Source organism: Podarcis muralis, chromosome 1, assembly GCF_964188315.1.
Source record: "Podarcis muralis chromosome 1, rPodMur119.hap1.1, whole genome shotgun sequence".
NCBI classification, from domain to species: domain Eukaryota; kingdom Metazoa; phylum Chordata; class Lepidosauria; order Squamata; family Lacertidae; genus Podarcis; species Podarcis muralis.
In genome coordinates, this window is record NC_135655.1 from 78628242 (window position 1) to 78653627 (window position 25386).

At 47.6% G+C, this 25386-nt stretch overlaps 1 protein-coding gene across 5 annotated transcripts in view; it reads right to left on the bottom strand.

Annotated features, from left to right (window-relative positions):
- The window catches only part of B4GALNT4 (beta-1,4-N-acetyl-galactosaminyltransferase 4), a 171173-nt gene that overhangs the window by 35224 nt on the left and 110563 nt on the right, over positions 1–25386 (bottom strand). For 4 of the 5 annotated variants that reach the window (XM_028736218.2, XM_077932136.1, XM_077932143.1 and 1 more), the window contains 5 exons: positions 22205–22315; positions 15656–15751; positions 14244–14334; positions 13642–13742; positions 8681–8748 (listed from right to left, as the gene is read on the bottom strand). In XM_028736218.2, the coding sequence (XP_028592051.2) occupies positions 8681–8748; positions 13642–13742; positions 14244–14334; positions 15656–15751; positions 22205–22315 (467 nt within the window). Of the gene's footprint in view, positions 1–8680; positions 8749–13641; positions 13743–14243; positions 14335–15655; positions 15752–22204; positions 22316–25386 lie in introns of those variants that run through there. The other variant, XM_028736235.2, reaches the window with a different exon arrangement.

Here is a 25386-nt window from a genome sequence, read left to right on the forward strand (position 1 = left end):
TGTGATGTGAGAGCACTGCTCTGTGTAACCAGGGTGTGTAAACCAAGAACACCAAGCCCTGCTCACCACAACTGTGGTTCAATTGGAGGAGAAGGAAGAGGAGGAGAGGAGAAAAAAATATCTCAAAATTTCCCTTGGGAACTCCAGGACATACACTAGGCAGGCTCTTGTTCTCCAAGCTGGCCGAGCTCCAATCAGCTGCTTCAAGGAACTCTGTGTGGCAAATGTGCCCAAACTATTCTTGCCACCACCAACAGTCCCCGCCCTTCCCTCCCACTTCCTTTCATCGGCTCCCTAATTAGATTACAGCACTGAATTGTTCCCAGCTAATCATCTGCAAGGGAATCTGAAGTATATTCACACCCCACACTGAGCGCTTTTAAATGGTAGCCCCACAGGGGTGCCAGAAATCTTGCAAGGCCTATTCATGAGCCAACCACAACCCTTGCAGGCAACAGTCTATGACAGCGGTTACAGGGAAACCTTGGGCTCTCCCCATCTTGATTGTTTAGAGGAGTAACAGGGAACCTGTGATCCTCCAGATGTTACTGGGCTGCTATTGGGAGTATTTTCTTATGGCAAATCCACTGCACCATATGTTGTTGTTTAGTCGTTTAGTCGTGTCTGACTCTTCGTGACCCCATGGACCACGAAATGCTTATCCTGACCATTTCAAAGAGATCAGTGAAGAAAATAGTTCAGTTCAATGCCTTTTAAAGCTGAAATGGGGAAACTACCTGCAGATTCACCATGCGTCTCCCACAGAGGTACAAGAGATCCCTGGTTTTATTTATTTATGTCTGGTTAAGAAGACACATTTCCCATCATGCACTGGACCTTAACACTGGGCAGGCTTCAACTAACTGGTCCTGTTAGCAGAAGCCCATGCAAGGATTCTGCTAACGCAATGATGCTTCCCTCCCATCTTCTCCTGTGCCCCTGGAATTGGCTTATGTGGGGGGGTGGGAATCCCTAGAACAGCACATGGGGGGGAGGGAAGGGGAGATTGTTGTATCAGTGCAATCAAAATGCTTGTACTGATGGAGTGATCCTCTTAGCGCTATACTGAATTTTTCCCACTAAGCAGTACTATCACACTGATCGGTAGTGACAGAGATCACATTGACTAGTTATGCTGAGGGGCAGGCATGGCACCTAAGCTGGGAAAATCTGCCAATGTGCCCAGTATTGAGGCTTGGTTTGGGCCCCTCTGTTCTCAGAGCAGGTGTTTGTCCATTCATATTCCCCCCACCCCCACCCCCTTTTTTTGCACTTGGACAGCTTCCCTCGTTTCTTTCTTCCAGCAGCTGGGGGAAGCAATAAGCATTCGGCACACATCTCCACTATTATTCCAGATCTCTTCATGTCCTGACCCTAGCAAGAAAACTCTGCATGCCCTGCTTTTCACATTTGTCCTCCTGCCAATCTGAGGGCATGGCACACAGGATACATCGCAGAGAAATAAGAGGCGATGCCAAAATGTTTGCAAATATATTTATACAGGGCACATGACAACAGCCCTTGGGCCACCACTGGCAAGGGAGCAGTTCATAACCTTGAGCAGCCTTTCCCAGCGGCCTCCTTCAGCACCGCCATCGCAAGCTCTGCTCACAACACTGGAGCTGCCTGCTGAATAAAGCCTCTTTCCCGGTGTAGGGCAAAAGGGCCTCTGTCTCTGCAGCCATTCGGTGTGCATGAACAGAACAAGTAAGAGGTATGCAGAGTGGACAGGGAAAGACTGCAGAATGCCATGGAAGTTCCTGCACAGCAGCGGACTGATAGCACAGGCAAAGAGAGGCCCAGACAAGAGCTGCCAGCTCCATTCTGGGCTGTGTCAAAAAGAGAGAGGCAAAGAAACAGGAAGGGGGAGCTGACAGGCACCAAATCTAGACAGGAAGTACCTTCAGACCAACAAGCCTGGAAATAGGACAAAGAGGAGGAGGAATGGAGCTTTGCTATGGGAAAAGAAAGATGCAAAGAGAGAGGAAATGAGGAGAGAGAGAGCAAAGGGCTCATGAAGAAGCAAGTTTACAGAAACAATTATGCATTTTGCCCTGCGGGAGAGCTGGCCTTGGGACTGGGAGACCTGGACTCACCCGCTGCCAAGAACTCACTGTGTGGCCTTGAACAAGTCACCATCTCTCTCAGCTTCCATTTGAGAACTGGAGAAGTATCTACCACACAGGGTTGTTCTAAGTGGCAAGTGCTATATGAAGCAGGAGTAGCTAACCCATGATTTCTGGTGGCCTGCAAAACCCCAATGATTTGCCCCCACTATTTTCAACTGAGTGTTTTTGGGCAGCAGGTGGCACTATTGTGCCCCACCATTGGGAGAGGTCTCTGCAGATGTGATATGCAGGGATGGGAGGCGTCACCTCTTATTACCTTTACAAGAGGACCCCTTCTCCGTCCAGTACTGCACCATTCTTACAAAGTTGGTGCCATTGTTGGAAGGCTTTAGAGAGGCAAAAGAAACAGGAAGAAGCATTCCTTCCAGTTTCCTGTCTAAGGACCTACTACCAATACTGCCATACCACAGAGAGAAGGGGCTTTGTTGCTCCTCCCAAGGGCAGAAGATTATCCCAGGGCAGGCACTGCCCTAGAGAGCATAAATAATAATAATAATAATAATAATAATAATAATAATAATAATTTATTATTTGTACCCCGCCCATCTGGCTGGGCTTCCCCAGCCACCCTGGGCGGCTTCCAACAAAGATAAAAAAATACACTAAAATGTCACATATTAAAAACTTCCCTGAACAGGGCTGCCTTCAGATGTCTTCTGAATGTCAGGTAGTTGTTTATCGCTTTGACATCTGATGGGAGGGCGTTCCACAGGGCGGGTGCCACTACCGAAAAGGCCCTCTGCCTGGTTCCCTGTAACTTGACCTCTCGTAGTGAGGGAACCGCCAGAAGGCCCTCGGAGCTGGACCTCAGTGTCCGGGCAGAACGATGGGGGTGGAGACGCTCCTTCAGATATACTGGACCAAGGCCGTTTAGGGCTTTAAAGGTCAGCACCAACACTTTGAATTGTGCTCGGAAACTTACTGGGAGCCAATGTAGGTCTTTCAAGACTGGTGTTATATGGTCTCGGCGGCCGCACCCAGTCACCAGTCTAGCTGCCGCATTCTGGATTAGTTGTAGTTTCCGGGTCACCTTCAAAGGTAGCCCCACGTAGAGCGCATTGCAGTAGTCCAAGCGGGAGATAACCAGAGCATGTACCACTCTGGCGAGACAGTCCGCAGGCAGATAGGGTCTCAGCCTACGTACCAGATGGAGCTGGTAAACAGCTGCCCTGGATACAGATTTGACCTGTGCCTCCATGGACAGCTGTGAGTCCAAAATGACTCCCAGGCTGCGCACCTGGTCCTTCAGGGGCACAGTTACCCCATTCAGGACCAGGGAATCCTCCACACCTGCCCGCCTCCTGTCCCCCAAAAACAGTACTTCTGTCTTGTCGGGATTCAACCTCAATCTGTTAGCCGCCATCCATCCTCCAACCGCCTCCAGGCACTCACACAGGACCTTCACCGCCTTCACTGGTTCTGATTTAAAAGAGAGGTAGAGCTGGGTATCATCCGCATACTGATGAACACCCAGCCCAAACCTCCTGATGATCTCTCCCAGTGGCTGCATGTAAATGTTGAAAAGCATGGGGGAGAGGACAGAGCCCTGAGGCACCCCACAAGTGAGGGCCCAGGGGTCTGAACACTCATCCCCCACCACCACTTTCTGAACACGGCCCAGGAGGAAGGAGCGGAACCACTGTATGACAGTGCCCCCAGCTCCCAGCCCCTCAAGACGGTCCAGAAGGATGTTATGGTCGATGGTATCAAACGCCGCTGAGAGATCCAGCAGAACTAGGAAACAGCTCTCACCTTTGTCCCTAGCCCGCCGGAGATCATCAACCAGTGCGACCAAGGCAGTTTCAGTCCCATGATGAGGCCTGAATCCCGACTGGAAGGGATCCAAATGGTCCGCTTCTTCCAGGCGTGCCTGGAGTTGTTCAGCAACCACTCGCTCAATCACCTTGCCCAAGAATGGAAGATTTGAGACTGGGCGATAATTGGCCATCGTGGCCGCATCTAAAGATGGTTTTTTAAGAAGCGGCTTAATAACCGCCTCTTTCAGCGGGTCTGGGAAGGCTCCCTCACGGAGGGAAGCATTCACCACCCCACGAAGCCCATCGCCCAGTCCTTCCCGGCTAGCTTTTATAAGCCAGGATGGGCAAGGATCCAGGAGACAGGTGGTTGGCTTCACTCGTCCAAGCAGCCTGTCCACATCCTCGGAGGTAACAGGTTGGAATTGATCCCACACAACTTGACTAGACAGGACTCTAGCACTCTCCCGCCCCGGCCCTGCTCCCACGGTGGAGTCTACCTCTTCCCGAATCTGAGCGATTTTATCTGCAAAAAACTTTGCAAAATCATTGCAGGAGATCATGAGGCCCATACTGGGCCCAGATGTCGCAGGTGGTTCCGCTAAATTGTGAACCACCTGAAAAAGTCTCCTGCTGCTGTTTTCTGCAGATGCAATAGAGGCGGCGAAGAAGGTCTTCTTCGCCGTCGCTATCGCCACTTGGTAGGCTCGACGTTGAGCTCTAACCTGTGTCCGGTCAGATTCGGAATGGGTTATCCGCCACCGGCGCTCTAGCCGTCTCAACGATTGTTTCATTGCCCTCAGATCCGTGGAGAACCACGGGGCTCTCCGGGCTCCATGCAATCGGAGAGGGCGCTTTGGAGCCAAACAGTCAATAGCCCTGGTTAACTCCACATTCCAGCGGGCCACCAGGGAATCGGCTGAAAGGCCATCAACATGGGATAAAGCATCCCCTACCACTCTCTGGAAACCATTTGGATCCATTAAGTGGCGGGGGCGGACCATCCGAATTGGTCCCACCTCCCTGCAGAGGGGATGGGTCGCGGAGAAGTCCAGTTGCACCAGGAAGTGATCTGACCATGGCACTTCTTTCGTTTCGCTTTTACTTAGTGTCAGATCACCAACATCCATAGAGGTAAACACCAGGTCCAAGGCATGTCCGCGGCTATGGGTTGGGCCAGAGTTATTCAGGGACAGCCCCATGGAGGCCATGCTTTCCACGAAGTCCCGAGCAGCCCCTTGTAAGGTCGTGTCGGCATGGATGTTAAAATCCCCTAGGACAACCAAGCTAGGTGTCTCCAGGAGGACATCCGCCACGACCTGAAGCAGCTCGGGCAGGGAATCCTTGGTGCAGCGGGGAGGTCGGTACACCAGTAGGAATCCTGTACTGCCCCTATTGCCCAACTTCCAGAACATGCACTCGGAAAACTGGGTCTTCCCAATAGGACGCCTGGTGCAAACTAATGACTTCCTAAAAATCACTGCAACCCCCCCTCCCCGCCCACATGACCTGGGTTGCTGTGCGTAAGAGAAACCTGGTGGACAAGCAGCGGCAAGGACAGGCCCATCCGCTTCATCCAACCAAGTCTCTGTCACACATGCCAGGTCAAATCCTCCATCCATGATCAAGTCATGGATGGCAGTGGTCTTATGAATCATTGACCTGGCATTGCACAGCAGCACCTTCAGGTCATGTGGGTATCCCTTGCTGATTCTAGTATCCATCCGGTCAGGACCAGACCCGGAGGCAGGGATAGTCCTCAGACAACGACTAAACCTGCCTCCTCTGTAATGACATGGTCTGGTCTTAGCGTAACTCCTCCTCCTACCCGTGATCACTGAGATCGGTTGTCCCAGTGCATCTTCCCCTGTGGAACATGCCCCAGCCATTTTGTTGGCTGGGGCCCACTCCCCGGCAGCCCTGACCCCTCCCCTTAAGAACAAGATAACACCTTAAAAAAAACAACCAATAAAACAATACAACAAAAAACAGCAAAAATTACAAAAACATAAAATCAAACAGATTCCCAGGCCCAGTAAACATCCATCCCACCCCCACCCCCCCACTTACAAGAAATTCAAAGGAATTTAAAAACAACAACAAAAAAAAAACATTTTAAAAGCACTCTGCACCCCTCCAGCAGTAACAGCAACTGTTCTAGTGATGCCCGTCAGGCCCTCTGCAGCAGAGCGCAGCAGTCCTTATGGAGAGGCTTCAGGCCCCGCCCCGGGCCAGATGGTGAGTGGCAGGAAGGAGCAGGGCCCTCAGACACTCACACAGGAGGGTCCTCCTGGGCAGCAGAGCGCAGAGCAGAGCGCAGCAGTCCTTATGGAGAGGCTTCAGGCCCCGCCCCGGGCCAGATGGTGAGTGGCAGGAAGGAGCAGGGCCCTCAGACACTCACACAGGAGGGTCCTCCTGGGCAGCAGAGCGCAGAGCAGAGCGCAGCAGTCCTTATGGAGAGGCTTCAGGCCCCGCCCCGGGCCAGATGGTGAGTGGCAGGAAGGAGCAGGGCCCTCAGACACTCACAGGAGAGTCCTCCTGGGCAGCAGAGCGCAGCAGTCCTTATGGAGAGGCTTCAGGCCCCGCCCCGGGCCAGATGGTGAGTGGCAGGAAGGAGCAGGGCCCTCAGACACTCACAGGAGAGTCCTCCTGGGCAGCAGAGCGCAGCAGTCCTTATGGAGAGGCTTCATGGCCCCGCCCCGGGCCAGATGGTGAGTGGCAGGAAGGAGCAGGGCCCTCAGACACTCACAGGAGAGTCCTCCTGGGCAGCAGAGCGCAGCAGTCCTTATGGAGAGGCTTCATGGCCCCGCCCCGGGCCAGATGGTGAGTGGCAGGAAGGAGCAGGGCCCTCAGACACTCACACAGGAGGGTCCTCCTGGGCAGCAGAGCGCAGAGCAGAGCGCAGCAGTCCTTATGGAGAGGCTTCAGGCCCCGCCCCGGGCCAGATGGTGAGTGGCAGGAAGGAGCAGGGCCCTCAGACACTCACACAGGAGGGTCCTCCTGGGCAGCAGAGCGCAGAGCAGAGCGCAGCAGTCCTTATGGAGAGGCTTCAGGCCCCGCCCCGGGCCAGATGGTGAGTGGCAGGAAGGAGCAGGGCCCTCAGACACTCACACAGGAGGGTCCTCCTGGGCAGCAGAGCGCAGAGCAGAGCGCAGCAGTCCTTATGGAGAGGCTTCAGGCCCCGCCCCGGGCCAGATGGTGAGTGGCAGGAAGGAGCAGGGCCCTCAGACACTCACACAGGAGGGTCCTCCTGGGCAGCAGAGCGCAGAGCAGAGCGCAGCAGTCCTTATGGAGAGGCTTCAGGCCCCGCCCCGGGCCAGATGGTGAGTGGCAGGAAGGAGCAGGGCCCTCAGACACTCACAGGAGAGTCCTCCTGGGCAGCAGAGCGCAGCAGTCCTTATGGAGAGGCTTCAGGCCCCGCCCCGGGCCAGATGGTGAGTGGCAGGAAGGAGCAGGGCCCTCAGACACTCACAGGAGAGTCCTCCTGGGCAGCAGAGCGCAGCAGTCCTTATGGAGAGGCTTCAGGCCCCGCCCCGGGCCAGATGGTGAGTGGCAGGAAGGAGCAGGGCCCTCAGACACTCACAGGAGAGTCCTCCTGGGCAGCAGAGCGCAGCAGTCCTTATGGAGAGGCTTCATGGCCCCGCCCCGGGCCAGATGGTGAGTGGCAGGAAGGAGCAGGGCCCTCAGACACTCACAGGAGAGTCCTCCTGGGCAGCAGAGCGCAGCAGTCCTTATGGAGAGGCTTCAGGCCCCGCCCCGGGCCAGATGGTGAGTGGCAGGAAGGAGCAGGGCCTGCTGAGTGTGTCTACGTGTGTAAACTGGTTGTCCTACCCTTTGCGCTGCATGAGTGTATGCATGTGTGTGAAATGGGCTTGGTGGGCATGCAGATCTCGAGGGAGTGGGAAAACGCTCAAAGGGGCCCTTGAGCCACAGAAGGCTAGCCACCCTGATATAAAGGATAAAGAAGAGAAGAATGGTGGTTTCTGACAACCCTGCATGCTTCACCAGCAGAACATAAGCTTTCCTTCTTTTATATCTCTCCAACAATGAAGCATGTACAAGATGTTGAGATCTAAGTAACATATGCTCACTTGCTAAAATGAAAAAAAAAACCACCACTTTCTAAAAACATGCACAATTTCATAAGATACACTTGCAATTGTATAAAAATATTAGTAACGCCTCTTTGTTTAAATATATTATCATACCTACTAGATATGGTTCAGCATTCTGTTTCCAGCATGGGTGAACCAGCTGCTTCTGGGAGCAAACAGGCAACAGGCCTCCCCAGAAGCTGGTATACTATTTGTGAACATGATTTCATAGCTAAAAACCATTGAGAGATCTATCCTCTATGAATTTGTCAAAAAAAAAATTTTTTTTAAGTGATCTAAGCTAGTGGCCACCATTCCATCTTGTGGCTGTGAGTTCCATATGTGAGTTGTGTGTGATCTATGGCTTCAGGAGTATACTGTGGATGCCTCTGGAGAGGGCATTCTCACACCACATTTAATATCAGATGCTGGGGGATATGGGCAAGTGTTTGCTAGCATTACATCTCACATGGTCACAGCCCAGAGTGACTGGGGGAACCCAGTCAGATGGATGGGACACACACACACACACACACACACACACACACACACACACACAGGTCTACAACAAAATATGGACATGGTGTAGGCATATGAAGGTTGTGTACACACTATACCTTTTAAGCACATTCAAAGTACCTTCACGTGTGTGCGCAGCCTTAGCTGCCTAAAATGATCAGAAGGACAGGGTAGCAACACCTACCGGATTGGCTTGGAAACTTGTGAGCTGAATTTTGTGAACTCTCCTGGGGCAGTCCACTCAGAGCCCATCTAAAGAAGAAGAGGAGAAAGAATGTGAATATGGGGCCAAATTCAATCTTTGATCAAAGGCCAAAACCAATATACAAAAAACTAGAAGAAAATTAGGAACGGCACTGGCCGAAGTTGATTAGAACATCACAATCCACATGGTTTTTGAGTACATTTCAGGGGAATAGCTTGAAGCTGATTCACAGCAACCATGCCTAATTTCCTAAGCAAATAAATTATACTAAGAGGAATATGGGGAAAGCCCTTCATATAATGCTGTCATAATTCAACTGGTAGACTTTTCTTCCTGTCACTGTGTGGTTTTATTTCCAATCTTCTAGTTTGTGTCTAATCTGGTCTGTTTTATATCTACTGCTACAAAGTGCTTATAAAAATCAAATCACTAAGGTTTTCCTAAACAATTAATATTAGCCACACAAAACCCGGGCCACTAGATCAAATGAGAATCCCTTCCATCAGGTCACCTCTGAGTTAATTGATATAAGGAAAAACAAGCTTTGTCTCACAGTGTGGTCTGCGTGACTAGACAGCTCTGTAATGGGTAGGTTAAAAGGCATTGCCACAATCCTGCAGGGCTTGTACCTTTCTATTGCAAATGTACAAGATTCAGCACTGGCCTTTAAGCTTTCATTAAAAATGCACGAAAGGGAGTGAGCTACAGCTGTCCTGGGACCTGCAGCATTGAATTTCTTGACTGTGCATGCTGAAGATTTAATTTTGTTTACTTTTATTTGTTAGCAGAACAATCAAATGGTGAAACAAATTTCCAATCTTTGCTTGGCAACAGCTTTACCAACCAGTGGCTTGAGAGACTCACTGTAGACTATAGATCTATTTGGAATAGCCTGACAGTGCCAAACCTTTCAGAAATACTGAGGCAGCCTTTGAAGTATACTGGGACGGGCACCGCTAAAACGTTCGGAGAAAAAGGGAGCAGTTGTGAAACTGGTAGAATTTCAAATGGAAGGTTAGACACTCATCACCTTGAAGACACAACAAATAAAATCTTTTGGCTGGTTTGATTTCCGATACCGTGCTATTTTTAATTTTATTGCATTGGATAATTTGGATTTTTTCTTTTCTTTGATGTGGTATGTAACACGACTATATTCTGTGCTGCATCATAATTTCTATGGGGGAGTGTTTCTTTTGTTGCATATGTGTTGTTTGACTTATATGAAGAAAAGCATTTTTTAAGGGGGAAGGGGGATGTGGCAATAGCAGTGGGGCAGTGATGAAAGTAAGGAGTCGTATGGGTGAGATGACAGATCAGGGCAGCAGGCCCATGCCTTCAAATGTGTGAGAGTGTGTGTAAGAGAGATTGAGCGGGGTGGGGGTGGGGGAGAGATTTAAACTCCCAAAAGGGCACATAGGCGTAGAGGGTATTGGTTCCTTCTCTCCTCACTTCATTCTTACAGTTCATCTGACAGGATTTTCTCCTCCCTGCCCCCATGCTGATGCTGGAAATGAACTTGGCTAGGATATAAACACTAGTTGAAAAGAGGGGAAAGTGGCAGTTGTGAGAACAGCATTTAACACAGATACCCACTTTGAGACTTAATTAGCATTCCACCCCTAGGCTTTACAGCAGACATAGGTCTGCAACTGTCATGCATTAGGTAAAGGTAAAGGTACCCCTGACCGTTAGGTCCAGTCGTGGATGACTCTGGGGTTATGTGCTCATCTCGCTCTATAGGCTGAGGGAGCCAGCGTTTGTCCGGAGACAGCTTCCGAGTCATGTGGCCAGCATGACTAAGCAGCTTCTGGCAAACCAGAGCAGCGCACAGAAACACCGTTTATCTTCCTGCCGAAGCAGTACCTATTTATCTACTTGCACTTGACGTGCTTTTGAACTGCTAGGTTGGCAGGAGCTGAGACCGAACAACGGGAGCTCACCCTGTCGCAGGGATTCAAACTGCCGACCTTCCGATTGGTAAGCCCTAGGCTCTGTGGTTTAGACCACAGCGCATTGGTGGGGCCTAAAACCTATAAGTCATGGGGCCACCATTTTCAAGTTGTGTGTGAGAGGTCTTGGGTTCAAAACACAACAGGCCTGTCGGAGTGGTGATATACCTTTAAAACATAATATGAAACACAATTCTTCCAGTAGTTATTAGCTATAAACCCCTAAAATGATATTCTCCAACACCTCTGGATCCATTCCAGTCTGGCTTCTGCGCTGGTCATGGGACCGAGACGGCTCTGGATGCCCTAACAGATGATCTTCGTAGACAGCTGGATCGAGGCGGGTCGGGGCTGCTGATTCTTCTAGATCTATCAGCAGCTTTCGACATGGTCGATCACGAACTTCTGGACCACCGCCTTGCCGACGTGGGGATCCAGGGCACAGTCCTTCAATGGCTGTGCTCGTTTCTCTCTGGTCGGGGACAGAGGGTGGCGCTTGGGGGGGAATTGTCATCGCGCCACTCCTTGGTGTGTGGAGTACCTCAGGGTGCGATACTCTCCCTGATGCTTTTCAACATCTTTATGCGCCCCCTCGCCCAGCTTGTTCGGAGTTTTGGGCTGGGTTGTCATCAGTATGCCGATGACACCCAACTCTATCTGTTGATGGATGGCCATCCTGACTCAGCCCCAGACACACTGACCAGATGTTTGGAAGCTGTGGCTGGATGGTTACGTGGGAGCCGGTTGAAGCTAAATCCTTCGAAGACAGAGGTCCTGTGGCTGGGACGGGGCGATGATATGGGATTGGGGGGGCAACTCCCATCTCTTGCGGGGGCGCAATTAGTGCCAGCACCGTCCGTTAAGAGTTTGGGTGTAATCTTCGACACCTCCCTTTCCATGGAGGCACAGATTGCAGCTATAACAAAGGAGGCATTTTTCCATCTCCGCCAAGCTAAGCAGTTGGCTCCTTACCTCTCTCGCCCTGACCTAGCCACTGTGATCCACGCGACGGTCACCTCCAGACTGGATTATTGTAACTCGCTCTACGTGGGGCTGCCCTTGAGACTGACCCAGAAACTCCAGCGGGTGCAGAATGCTGCAGCGAGACTCCTTACGAGGTCTTCGCTGCGAGATCACATTCATCCGGTGCTATACCAGCTGCACTGGCTCCCGGTGGAGTACAGGATCAGGTTTAAGGTGCTGGTTTTAACCTTTAAAGCCCTATATGGCCTAGGACCCTCGTACCTACGGGACCGCCTCTCCTGGTATGCCCCACAGAGAAACTTACGGTCTTCAAATAAAAACATCTTGAAGGTCCCAGGCCACAGAGAAGTTAGGCTGGCCTCAACTAGAGCCAGGGCTTTTTCGGCTGTGGCTCCGATCTGGTGGAACACTCTGTCACAAGAGACCAGGGCCCTGCGGGACTTGACATCTTTCCGCAGGGCCTGCAAGACAGAGCTGTTCCACCAGGCCTTTGGCCAGGGCACAGCCTGACTCCCTCCCTCGGCAATCTTCGCGGAGCTCTGGCCCAACGGTTGCTAGTGGCTTGAATTAATTAATTTTTATAATGAATGATTTTAGAATGTTGTTTATGTTGTACTTTTGTACTGTTTTATTGTTGTTAGCTGCCCTGAGCCCGGCTTCGGCTGGGGAGGGTGGGATATAAATAAAATTTATTATTATTATTGTTGTTGTTGTTGTTGTTGTTGTTGTTGTTGTTGTTGTTTGTGATGGAGTGAAACTAGGGGCAGAGTGTGGGAAACCAGCAGAATGGACAGATTCATTACTATCAGATTCATTGCTTGCATGACACGCAGAGACATATACAATATATACAACCGCAACCACCCTAGTCAAAGGTCTAACCCCGCTAATCTGAAATCTGCGCTAATTCCTTATCACCTCCTGCATGCTGTTAGCATTGAACACAAGGGCAACAGTAACACTAAGCAAGTGGTGCCCTAAGGCCACAATCATACTTTGCTATCTCTGTCAAAGAAATTGATTTTGCTGAATGGCCTTAGAAATAGGACTCGCCTGAGTATCTGCATCATCTCTGTATCCATGGTATCTATTTCTCTGCTTATATATGGCACAGGAGTGCAGTTTCTCCCTGGGCACAGGAAATCTCAAGCTCCGGAGCAAAACCAGAGGGAAACGCTGACAACATGGGTGAAGAAACACTTGCTGAGTTGCTTTCGAGCATTTTTAAGACATTGCACCGGAGGGAAGACTTAAACAGAAATTTGAAATACTGCCGATCTCTCCACCTGACAATACTTTCATTAGTTCCTAGCTGTGCTCCTTAGCCTGTTTCTTCCCAACATAGCAAAGCTTTCACGGTATGAGCCAAGTTTAATGTTTTAAATCCAAACCATTTTGCCGGCAATCAAACGGCAAAGTGCATTTCTCACCCCTTATATGGCGAAAAGGGCTCCTTATTTCCATAATTTCTCCATTTGCTAACGTGGCTGTGGAACAAGCTCTCTTTGCAGCCACCGTGGAAATAAGAGCTTTACCTTCCCATTTAGAACAAAGCAGAGAAATATGTGCCACATCTGTGCACAGGCTTAACCTTGAAATCAGTGTTACTGAGCGAACCAGGTGTAAGGCTCAGGTTGTGAGCCACAGCTGCAGAAAAACATTACTATCGAAACACAACAGCATTTAGAACAGACTCATATACACGCGTATTTGTGTTTTGTGTTATAATAAGTCCAGGTTTTAATTATGCAGCCTCCAGATGTAAGAATCACAGCTGAGTTGGCTCGAGGTTTATATGGCTCCCAGTGGCAATACTACTGGCTACATTTACATTTAACTAACCCAGCAAGGAACCAGGGAGATGACGCCAGATGGCATTGCTTGTAAGAAGATAGCAAGAAGCACGTCTATCCATGGAAAGATGCTACAATGCCACTAATGTGTATCTATCGGCCTTCCTATTACAATGTGAGAAGCTCAGAGAAAGCGAAAAATGGATCCCACCTTGCCCACAAATGCCACCAGACGGGCATTGGCTGGAGTCTCGTCAGGACTGAGCCAAAATTCAGAGTTGTCATCTGAAGCTACAGAAAACTGGAAGTCTCCTACAAGGCAAAGAAGAAAATTTGAGCTGCAGGGTGGACTGCAGGAGCAGGTAAGAGCAGGAGGCTTGAGCAATAAGGATTCCATGTGCTGGTGAGCTGGGCATGTTGTGGCTGAGAGAGACAAGCCTTTTCAAGTCAATGTGTCAAATGTCTACTGAATGCCGTGGTTTGGGACTCAAGAGCCCCTGGAATGATGCTTGGTCACTGATGGGTGGATGTGGGGAAGGGGGACAGAGAGACGGTAGTTTCTGAACTTCTCTAGTCTGAGATACATTTGGAGGCGTTCTGATGGCATGAAGCCTCTTGACCTAGAAAGGAGCAACAGAGAGCGGGTCCCTCTGCAGTTTCCCATAACTCCCACTGTGAGAGATTAGGAGCAGGGGCAACAATATGCATATGGTTTTCTTTAAGGCAAAGGTATCTCTGAGTGGGAAGAAGGTGAGATCTCAGCAATGAAGCGCAGCTTTGCAGACAGAGTTAAGGGTTGCTAATTCAGCTCACCGTCTTTGAAGGGATGGATGTACCCAAATATACGGAGGCCATAATTCTTCCATTTGGGTGACACAGCCAACTTTTTCACTGTTGTGCGGGTCTAAGAGCCAGAAGAAAAGAGGAAGAGAGTGTTTGAATGTAATATTCCACAACACAGGCCTTGAGCAAATGTACGCTATATTCATTTGTTCAATATTTATCATACCCTTCATCAGTTCTATTGCTCCAAGTGCAGGTTACACCTCAACACACTATCAAACCATACAATAAAAGACTTTTTAAAATAAAAAAATAATTTTTATTAAAGATTTTCGTGATTTACAAAAGTGTGGGCATTGTCTCTTTTTTCAGGTTGTGTTTTTTTATAGATCAATTACATTTGTTGTGAGACATTAGTGCTGTATGCAGTATAAGGTTAGGGAAGAAGGGGGAGAGAGAGGGAGGTTGGGGTGGTAAAACTTATATCCTTTTACTTAGTGTATGTGTGGTGTTTTGTATCATCATCCCTCGGGTAGGTTTTCTTTCTATTCACTTATTATATTTCCTTGGTAGTGAGAGAGGTGGAGGGGGGCCTAGGGCATGGTTGGTTATCTTTAGTGGCTGCAGTGAGATTTGTTTTTCATGTGTGAAGGGGGGGGGATTGTTGGGTCAAGTTAGCCATATTGATTTGTATGCTGTCCGTGGATTCTTCTTGTTGTCTACAATAAAAGTTTAAATAACTAAAGTGTCAGCTAAAATATATCAAACAGCAATACAATAACAAGCTGGTAGACCCATCACTAGTCAGCATTTACTCAGCTCCCTGCAAAAACCTGGTGAACATGCTTACACACCGGAAAACAGAGAATAATTTATATTCGCCAAGCCTCCTCTTCAAATTCCTCCTCCCCACTCTTTTGGGGAGATTCATTCAGAAGTTCCATGTGTAGCATGAACCCTTAGCAGATGGATCACCATAGGAGTAATGCATTGCCAGTGTCTTGCATGGAAGTAAGTCAGCCTCCTTGATTTTGTCTGTCTTAAAGCTGGGGCAGGCACAAGGATGTGAACATGGGAATGGGATACCATAGCCCAGAGGCAGTCAATATGGTGCCCTCCAAATCTTGCTGGGACTCCAATTCCCATCAGCCACACCCAGCATGGCCCAATGGTCAGGGATGATGGGAGTTGCAGTCCAGCAACATAAGGAGCACACCTCATTGGATAAACCTTACCATACCTGATACTGGCCTGCTGAAATCAAAGGAACTACACTTTCATTAGCACTTAGATCAAGTCAAATGCCCTAGTTACTAGTAGAATGGAAATTTACTGCAACAGTGGCTACGGATATTTACTACACAAAGAGAGTAACAGAAAACTCCCTCTTGGAAGTTATGCTGGAACTGGACTCTTCATCTTGCAGAATCACTTGTACTTACATGCGGATAGAGGGGGAAATGCAGGTTCTTCCTTAGGTGCCCAACAGCTCCTCCACACCAGTCTTCAAATACATGCAGGTTTGCTTTCCCTTTGTACTGCAGAAGAACAACATTTAGGCTATACACAAGCTCTCTGAGGCAATTCTGTGTGGGTGGGTGTATGCCTGTGTGCGTGTACGTGTGTGACAGAGAGAGAATATAAACATTACATAGTGAAACACAATCCTGAATGGTGACAGGAGCCCTGAAAGACTACCGCAGTATTGTAATACCTCCTTCTTCTGATGGTGCCAGGTGTACACCTAAGGCCTGCTGCAGACATGGGTAGCCCAGGTGAGCCTGTGGAATATTGAGGGGGCCCAGCCCCCTCCTTTAAAATTTATGGGGGGCCCTCAGCCCCCCCCTAGATGGCACCCCTGGGCCAGGAGCCTTTCCAATCCTACCTGGAGATGCCATGGATTGAATCTGGGACCTCTTGCATGGGACCTCTTGCTCTGCCACAGACTTTTGGTCCTTTCCCTGATGACTGCTGCAGGCGCACCAGTGTTCCTCACAGCAAAGATGTATCTTCATCTTTCAACATTTGTGTACAAGAGCTTGGGAACCCTAACAGGTCCATGATGCAAACTTGTCTAAAGATGTGGATGTATCATCCACATGGATGTGTTTACTGCAGTGAACACCAGCGTCATAAGCAATGTGCTGGGAGCAAAAATAGTTTAACCTGTCTTAAACAAGAGGAATAGGAAGAATCCACAAAGCCTTTGTGAAAATATAAATTTATCTTTGCTTCACCCCAAAATCATAAACTCGGAGCTCAAGCTACTCGAGTCTCTTCTTCTTCCCTATGTCTAGCTCCCCACCATTTTAAAAAATATAACATGCATATAGCAAAACATAGCTATCACAAAATTAAAAGTAAAATAATGTGGGCTAACAACACTAACAAAAATGTAATCAAAAATAAAAATAAAACATTTTCAAAAGACATTCAGATACTTGTGATCTACGTTAGCAATAGAGAGGACATTTGACACATAATGAGCAACAGATCTCTATTCTTCAAGCACTGAAATGTAAGACACAAAAGAATCCTGTTATGCAGTTAATGTACTGGCTAGGTTAGCAAATTCCATTACTTTTCTGAATCATTACTTTCCTTGGGTTTGGCTGTTGCCTTCCAATTTTTGCACAGAGCTGTCTCACTGCAGTTAACACATCCCTTTTTAACATAGCTGGAGGTGATGTATGGTGGATTCTGATACTAATTTACGTCACATACCTCAGTAGCAACTTCTATTGTTATCCCACCTACTCCCACCCCCACCTTCAAGAAAAAACAGAGGCCCAAATTCATGCAGTGTGAGCCCAAGCTCTTAAATTACAGCTATCATTTTGGGCCCAGACTAGACAGCTCAGACAAGCTGGAACTGGATGGAGAGTCTCCTATTTGGTAGAGCAGTATATGCAGCATCCATTGAACCAGCTGTTTATTTAGGGCCAGTATGGAGATCTGGCCCAATGCAATGAAGGACATCAAGGTCTCTACTCCCATTCAAGCATGGGGTGATGTTACTGATTACTCCTTAAACATCCTGTGTTGTGTACATACTTGTGGCATAATCAGCACAATAGAAGCCAGCTCAATGATGGTGCTTAGTCACACTGATCAGTGCAGAGGACCTTAACTGAATTAAAAAGATAGGGAGGCGTTTCCTGGGTAGGCATAATTGGGATGAAATTTCAGAAGGTAAAAACTCCTTTCCAGAATTACTTCTCTCCTGTTTCAAACCACTCAGGCGCTTAATTCCTCAGTCAAGGTATCAGCCAGAATTTGGAACAATAACTGCTTCATTCAACAAACAACAGCCACACTCTGACAGTAGCCATGCCTTGTCCATATCTGTGTCAGGAACACAATACAGGTACTAAAATTTAATTTATGACCATGTCATATCAAATGCATCAGCTGTGGCTCTTTTAACGATGATTGCTAATTAGTCCATATCCCCTTATTATGAAAACGCTTTACCAGATTTAGCTATATCCAGCCCACATAATGGTCCTGGGGATGATGTCCATCTCCCAATGGCCCCCACCCCAAGCCTTTGTATTTAAAACAGCATGCTCCACATATTGCCATATCACACTGGCTTATTTTGCATGCAGTGCTAATCCAGAACATGGCTAAGCATGAACGAGCAAGCATACATGTGTGCAGAGTGAAAACCACAGCCACTTCTCTTCAAGTTCTTTGACTGCTTTGCTACCTGCAGCCAAGCCATGGGCAAACCCAGGCTTGTGGTCTGTCTCTAACAAACAAACCACAAGTAGTAAGCTAAGGACAAACATTGGCTACAGCTCATGGTTTGTTTGGAGCGAGACAAACCATGAACCTAGGTTTGTACCTAATGCTAATCCAAACCATGGCTTTGCTCTGTAGCAAAGTGACTGCCATTTTCGCTCTGTGCACCTGCACATGATACATGCATTTATGGGAGTGCTACAAAGGACTGTGCCACCTCAGAAGGCTCATGTGTCATGTGTGAAGGAGGCCAGTATAAACATGTTGTTGTTGTTTAGTCCTTTAGTCGTGTCTGACTCTTCGTGACCCCATGGACCAGAGCACGCCAGGCACTCCTGTCTAAGCTGGTTTTAAAGCTCTTTCTTATGGCATCCTCAAAGACTCGTGAGAACCATAGCTTTGTTAGAATGTTGAGAATTCACTGTTAGAGAATATTAGCCCCACCCACCCACAGATCTATGATTCCCAGGATTTCTTGGGGGTGGAGATCTGTGGCATTTTAATTGGTTTAAGTTTGTAGTGAAGAGATGCCCCAGTTCTGGCAGGCTGCTCTTCTTTTGCCCATATCTGTCTCTCATTATTTCTTAATTTCTTTCTCATTATTTTTTTTCAGCCCTCTGAGGCTTATTCTAGTGGTTAAGCACAATCATCTAATTAATTGACTTCATACGCTCAATATACTTATTTCCCCCCCATTATTACTATTGGCCACCCTTTCAGCAGGGCAAAGCATAACATGGGACTGGTTCACAGAACATGGTAGTGTAATGAATATATAGAAATACACTTGCAGTGCAGCCATTTCTTAATGAAAAGGTTCTCTCTTGGATGCCAGGCTTTCTAGACTGCTCTGAGATGTTCACAGAACATTGGAAGCAGTCTTATACAGAGTCAGAACATTGGTCCATCTAGCTCAGGAGTGTTTACACCAACTGGCAGGTGCTCTTCCTGGGTTTCAGACAGTTCCCAGCTCTACCTGGAGATGCTAGGAATGGAACCTAGAACCTTCTGCACTCAAAACAGTTGCTCTTCCATTGAGCTGTGGCCCTTCCTCCAAACACTTTGCTTTGCCTCTGATCAAGCAACATATTCTGTGCACATTCCTTGCACATTTGCAGTACTCAAGTGCAAAGTACAATGCAGAAATAATTAGGGGAACACAAGATACAAAGAAGGGTAAAAGGCAGGTTGGGGGGGCCTTTTTTCATGAATAGGTCTACTACTGAGTAGCTGTGCCATCCTGCTGCTTGAAACTATAGGCTGGAGCCCTTATGAGTAAAGTGTAATTGTGGGCAAACTAATTTACCTATGGAAATGCAAGGTTGGTACACATGTTTGTGTGCATCCAATGGAGGGGTATTATTGGGTTGTTTTTATTTTGATTATCTATTTTGTGGTTTTATATTTTGATTTTGTTCTGAGACATCTGGGTATAGGGCAATATATAAATTCAATAAATATAATAATAAATAATAAATAGTATGTTGGGGGAAGGCTAATGCTAGAAGCCTTCTCTGTTTTTACAAACACAAGGATAATTTAATACAGGGGCATTGTCAAATAAATGATCTCTTGTGTGCCTTCTGAGGTGGCACAGTCCTTTCTACCAGTAGGACTAGACAGTCACATATGCATGTGTCATTTGATGTTTCAAGCCTGACGTGAATAGCAAATGCTGAGATCAGGAATGGCTCCTTGCTGTGTAGACTATGTTTCAAACCATCTAGCACAATTGTGATGGCACAGATAAGCCACGATTTTGGTATGGGCTACTTCACAGCACCACCTGCAGGTATCAGTAACCCAGCAGCAACTGTTTAGGCATCCATTTACAGATATCCACCTGAGAGATAGAGAGCAAGGTCATACTCCAGCCTCTTAAGGAGGGACCACGTGAGCCAAAACACTTCAGTTCCTGTAATAGGCCTATAGTTCTACCATTTTAAAATTGTAGGTTTCTATCCTACCCCACAATAACCTTCCGCGGCAATTCACAACAACTAAAACATTTAAATTTCTAACTTATGGAACAATATAACCAAGTCATCTTAAATGAGTCAGTTTCCTCAAGTATGTGCCTGGTGAAGTACAAAGGTCTTGATCAGCCTTCCCCAACCTGGTGCCCTCTGGATGTTGTTAAGAATAGAACTCCCATCAGCCCAAGCCAGCACGTCCAATGGTCAAGAATGTAGTCCAACAGCATCTGGAGGGCACCTGGTTGGGGAAGCCTGGGCTTAAACTAAAAAATAATAATCATAGCATTATTTATAGTCTCTAAATGAAGTTCCAGAGGTTTGGTGTCAACTCAGAGAAAGCCCTGCTTCTTGTAACAATCAAAGGTAACAAAGTGTGGTCTCTCTAGATGACTATGGTGAACGTGGAACATCATACGGGACAGGAGTTTCTCGGGTATTCTAAGCCCAGCCAGTATACAGAGCTAGCTATGGCCAGAGAGATTTTTCCAACCTTGCTCTATACTCCTGGCAAAGAAATTCTGTGGCAACCACAAACTTTCCCTATACAGCATGGGACTGCTAACACTGGACTCCAGAAATTCTGGTATCTCATGCAGCGTCAACACCTGAGAGGTACAGGGAGGGCTACAGTAAACAGCTCATCATTATGAGGATAAGATGCAAATTTCTCTATAGTAACTTCTGAGCCTACAGCTTTCTGAGATGCTAACAAGGGCCCGCTCCTCTCCTAATAGCAATACTCTCTTAATCTTCCTCTCCATAATCACAACAGAGTCCTCATTCAAACAGTGATTAATGACCACCCCCGCTTCCTAGATTCAAGTCTGTGGATCAAAATCTGGCACATCTCAGCTGCTGCTCCCTCTGGGCATTGTTGTGCGCTTCAAATGGAGGGCTGGATCATCAGCTGGTGCAGATGTGCCGCTTTAGTGAAGTCAATGGTGCTTAACTAATCCACAGGAGCTGAGGAAAACAGAAGCTGCTGGGAAGGATATCATGAGAGGGGGAGGGATTTCCCTTCCAATGGGGCAGCTGAAGAAGGCACCATGCAGCCCCCCAACTGGTATGCATTGCACCACCAGTCTGTAGTAAACGATCTTCCCCACAGCCATCGGGGAACCTTCTTTGGAAAGAGAGGCTAAACGTTTTAGGATTGACTACTCAATAGGTGTCATGTACATCAGGGTTGCTATTTTGCACAAAGCTACTGAGGATGCTGACCAGCCTCCCGTGAAACCTCGCAGATAATGAGACCTAACCACTTGACAAATCAACGAACAAAGCCCATTATGTGCCACAGCATGTCCCAGACTTCTTTTGCCTGGCTGCTGATGGTGCTTACTGATCTGTGGGATTTGCTCATTTGCGATGCAACTCCCAGGTCTGGCTCTGTGATCAAACTGCATCCTCCTCCCATAAGCATCACTCAGCACCTACCCTCTCGGGCATCTCAGTGCATCCCACTAACAACAGCTTCCCTGCCACAGTTCTTCGGGACCTTCCTGATGCTTTTCATGGTGGCAGGCAGAACGCTGGCTGAATAATGCATGAGTGCATTAAGCAGGCAGATGCCCAGGCGCAGGTGTCAGTCAATCCAAGCTGGGCTTTACCCTGAACTGATAAAAGTAAAACAGTGCTGGGAAATCAGTGTGAAATGGGCTGGACCAAATGTGATGGAGCAGGATGGAGTGAATGCACACTGGCCTCTGATCTGCCTTGGATGCCTGGTCTAATTATGTGTGTCTGTAATTTTCTCTGCATCAATATCTAAAAACTGCATTCAGTTGTTATTAGTGTGCAGTTCAAGAAGGGTTCAAATACTGTAAGAGAGGAATTGCTGGCTGGTATCTCAAGCTTTATTATTAGGTTTCATAAAATCATATGGCACAAGTAGACCTTATGGGTCATCCACTCACATCTCCTGGCCTGAGACAGATGGCCTCTGCTTAAAGCATCCTTTGTAGGTGCACTATTTTGGAGGACAAAGTAGGAGTGAAGCGAAAGGCCACAATCCATTGTGAAACTATTCCTTGAAGCATCACTGAAATGAACAGGAACTGGGCAAGAGGGTCAGTACTGCTCTTACACAGTTATTCATTTCACTGGGACTTAATTAAGGTTATTAATCAGAATTGAGCCCAGCGATTTCACCTTTGCACACAGCTGGTAACTGCACAATTAGTATCATTTCCCAAACTTCCCCTCTGCAAACCACCCCGCCCCTCCAGATTACCTCCCTTCCTTGAAAATGTGCTTTGTCCAGCTTACCTGCTCGCTCCAGGGCAGAACATGTCTGGTTACGTTTGGCTTTGGGGGTCTTCCAGCTCTGTCAAGGCCACGTCTTTTTGAAAACCAGCCATCAACCCCTTGCTCTTCAGTCTGTAAGAAGGGAGGAGGAGGAGGAGAAGCAACAACAGCAAATTCAGCACCAAGTGGGATGAATCCCATAAAGGGCCAAGGTGAGAGAACAAAACGGAAAGTACTAATGTCATTTCTATTATTAGCTATTGCCAGCGCAACATGCTCTCTGCTTGACAGGATCAATTATCTGCAGCACTAAATTGTTTGGCTTCATGGAAGTCACCTCAGCACCTGGTGTAGGAGTTCATGCATTAATGTCATACGGAATACATCATTCTCCTCCAAAGTAGAATCTTGCAATTAATTGAAATCATCTCAGTCCACAATATAGGGACAGGGAAGTTGCAGGGGTGGAGGGTATTAGATCCAGAAATAAAGAGGAGGAGGAAAAAAATCATTTTGAACACATTTACCATAAGAACATATAGGAAGAACTCTGTTGGCTCAGGACAATGGCCCATCTAGTCCAGCAACCTGATCTCACAAAGGTCAACCAAGCTGCCTGTTGGGAAGCACCCAAGCAGGACCTGAGTCCAATAGCACTCTGCCCACCTATAATTCCCAGCAAGTGGTATTTAAGAGGCATACTGCCTCTAACAGTAGAGGAGGATCATAGCCATTGAGGCTAGTAGCCCACCCAGGTTAAGGTAAAGGTAAAGGTACCCCTGCCCGTACGGGCCAGTCTTGACAGACTCTAGGGTTGTGCGCCCATCTCACTCAAGAGGCCGGGGGCCAGCGCTGTCCGCAGACACTTCCGGGTCAGCGTGACAAGCTGCATCTGGTGAGCCAGCGCAGCACACGGAAGGCCGTTTACCTTCCTGCTAGTAAGCGGTCCCTATTTATCTACTTGCACCCGGGGGTGCTTTCGAACTGCTAGGTTGGCAGGCGCTGGGACCGAGCAACGGGAGCGCACCCCGCCGCGGGGATTCGAACCGCCGACCTTTCGATTGGCAAGTCCTAGGCGCTGAGGCTTTAACCCACAGCGCCACCCGCGTCCCTCCCACCCAGGTTACTAGTACCTAATGTGCATTTGGTTAGAACCCTATCAGGACCACCCACAGATTCTGCACCAAAGGAATTTCTTGGGTGGATGAGTGAGATATAACAAATGGAATCGCACACTAGTCAAAGGATAAGCAGTATTTGCAGTTTCTTTTTTAGGCCTATGACATGAAGCTGACACTGACCTCACCTCCCCACTCCAAATTCAACAGCCCTGTTTAGGGAAGTTTTTAATATTTGATGTTTTATTGTATTTTTAATATTTTGTTGGAAGCCGCCCAGAGTGGTTGGGGAAACCCAGCCAGATGGGTGGAGTATATTATTACTACTACTATTATTATTATTATTATTATTATTATTATTATTATTATTATTATTATTACATGGAGAGGCAAGGTATGTTTAGAGTCAACACAGAGTATTTCCATAAAATCAATGGGACTCACTTTTGAATAAACATGCAAAATCTTGTGTTTTGAATGAACATGCAAAATCTGTGATCCTTAGTTTAATTATTTGGAAGTAAATTTCTCCTTGAAACAATGGAACTTACTTCCAAATGTTTATAGTTGGGTTTTAAAGCTATTTCGTATGCAGTTCTTACATTTCCAGTGAGTAGACTATTGCTGGCTAGGATATACCCTTAATTAAAAACCCCCCGGATATCTTCTGCTTTACTGAGTGCATGTAATAACACTCCCAAGTGGTGTGTTACAAGCAGGGTGGTGTTAACTGACTGGCACTGCTTCCTATCTTGCAAGACTGTCTCCACTTTCTCACCAGGACGAAGCTCATATCTGATCCTATCTCACAAAGAATCTAAAATCTAGTTTCTGAACTTCAGGGACAAACAGAGCGGAGGTGCTTCAAAACGTGAAGAGATCCCAGGGTGGCTTCAGGACAAGAGCAAAGAGAATATAACATGGCAGAATGTGACTCACCGTGGAAAATGAACAATATCCATTCTGAAGACAAGAGACAACATATAGGTGCACATGTGTAGCACTGATACATAAAAGACACCATTGAAAAAATGAAAAAAATTCAGGAAAAAAGACTTGGAGAATGTATGTGGAAAGTGTGCAAGAGAAGAGGAGATATTATGGGGTGCCCTCTGACTCTTTGGGGCCTATTTGCATGCGGAGGCAGGCAGGAAATGACTCAGGCCTGCCCCAATCAGGTTGTGCCATCCAGTCCTCATTATACAGAGACAAATTACTCAGCCGATTAGGGTACTCAAAGGAGGAAACAAAAGCCTTAGCCTGTGATAAATGACTCCTTGTCAAACTCCTAGTCTGGCAGAATTAATTCTCAGCCAGCTGCAACTAGTGAAGAGTAGAGGAAGCATAAACCACCTCTGAGGCTTGAGATCAGCAGGGTATCTCTCACCTCTTCCCCAGACCCTCCCTGTGGGCAGCCCACACCAGCTTAAGAATGGAAGCACATTAATACTTATCTGTATTCCGGGCACTTTACAACTGGCTCTGACTAGCCAGCCATTCATCTCCATCCCAAACATGAGAATGGTCCCTAAACTACTAAAAAATCTGGGTGTGGGTGTACATAGAGATGTTCGGCTTATCATGCAGTCAGAGGCTAAAGGTAGCAGGATATCCATATGAACAGAATCGCAGCACAGAAAATTTCAATATAGCCAGGACATAGTAGTGGCTACTTGATCTCACTAAATTTTGAGCTTTGTGGGCTTGGGTGGTAAGCCCATGCAAAGATGCAATTTCTTCTGTCCCTCCATTGAAGGGCTCCAAAGAGCCTTCTCTCACTATCCCAGAAAGGCTGAGCACGTCCAAAAGTCAGCAATGTTTCCTGGTAGACCTGCAGTTACAACAATCTGGTGGCTGTTGGACCATACTTACCTGCTAAGCCTGGAATAGATCTCTGTCGAAGCCTTCCTACCTTCCTGTTAGCCTTGAGCATATATTGTAAAAGAGCTGGTGATCTGTATTACTAACATGGGAAGGTGGGGTGTGCAGGGTGGTGGTCTGCTGCTCACAAAAAACGTGGAAGAACTCTGAGGTGAGGAGTGCTAGCTCCAAGGTGGAAGCATACACACTGCATACAGGAGGCCA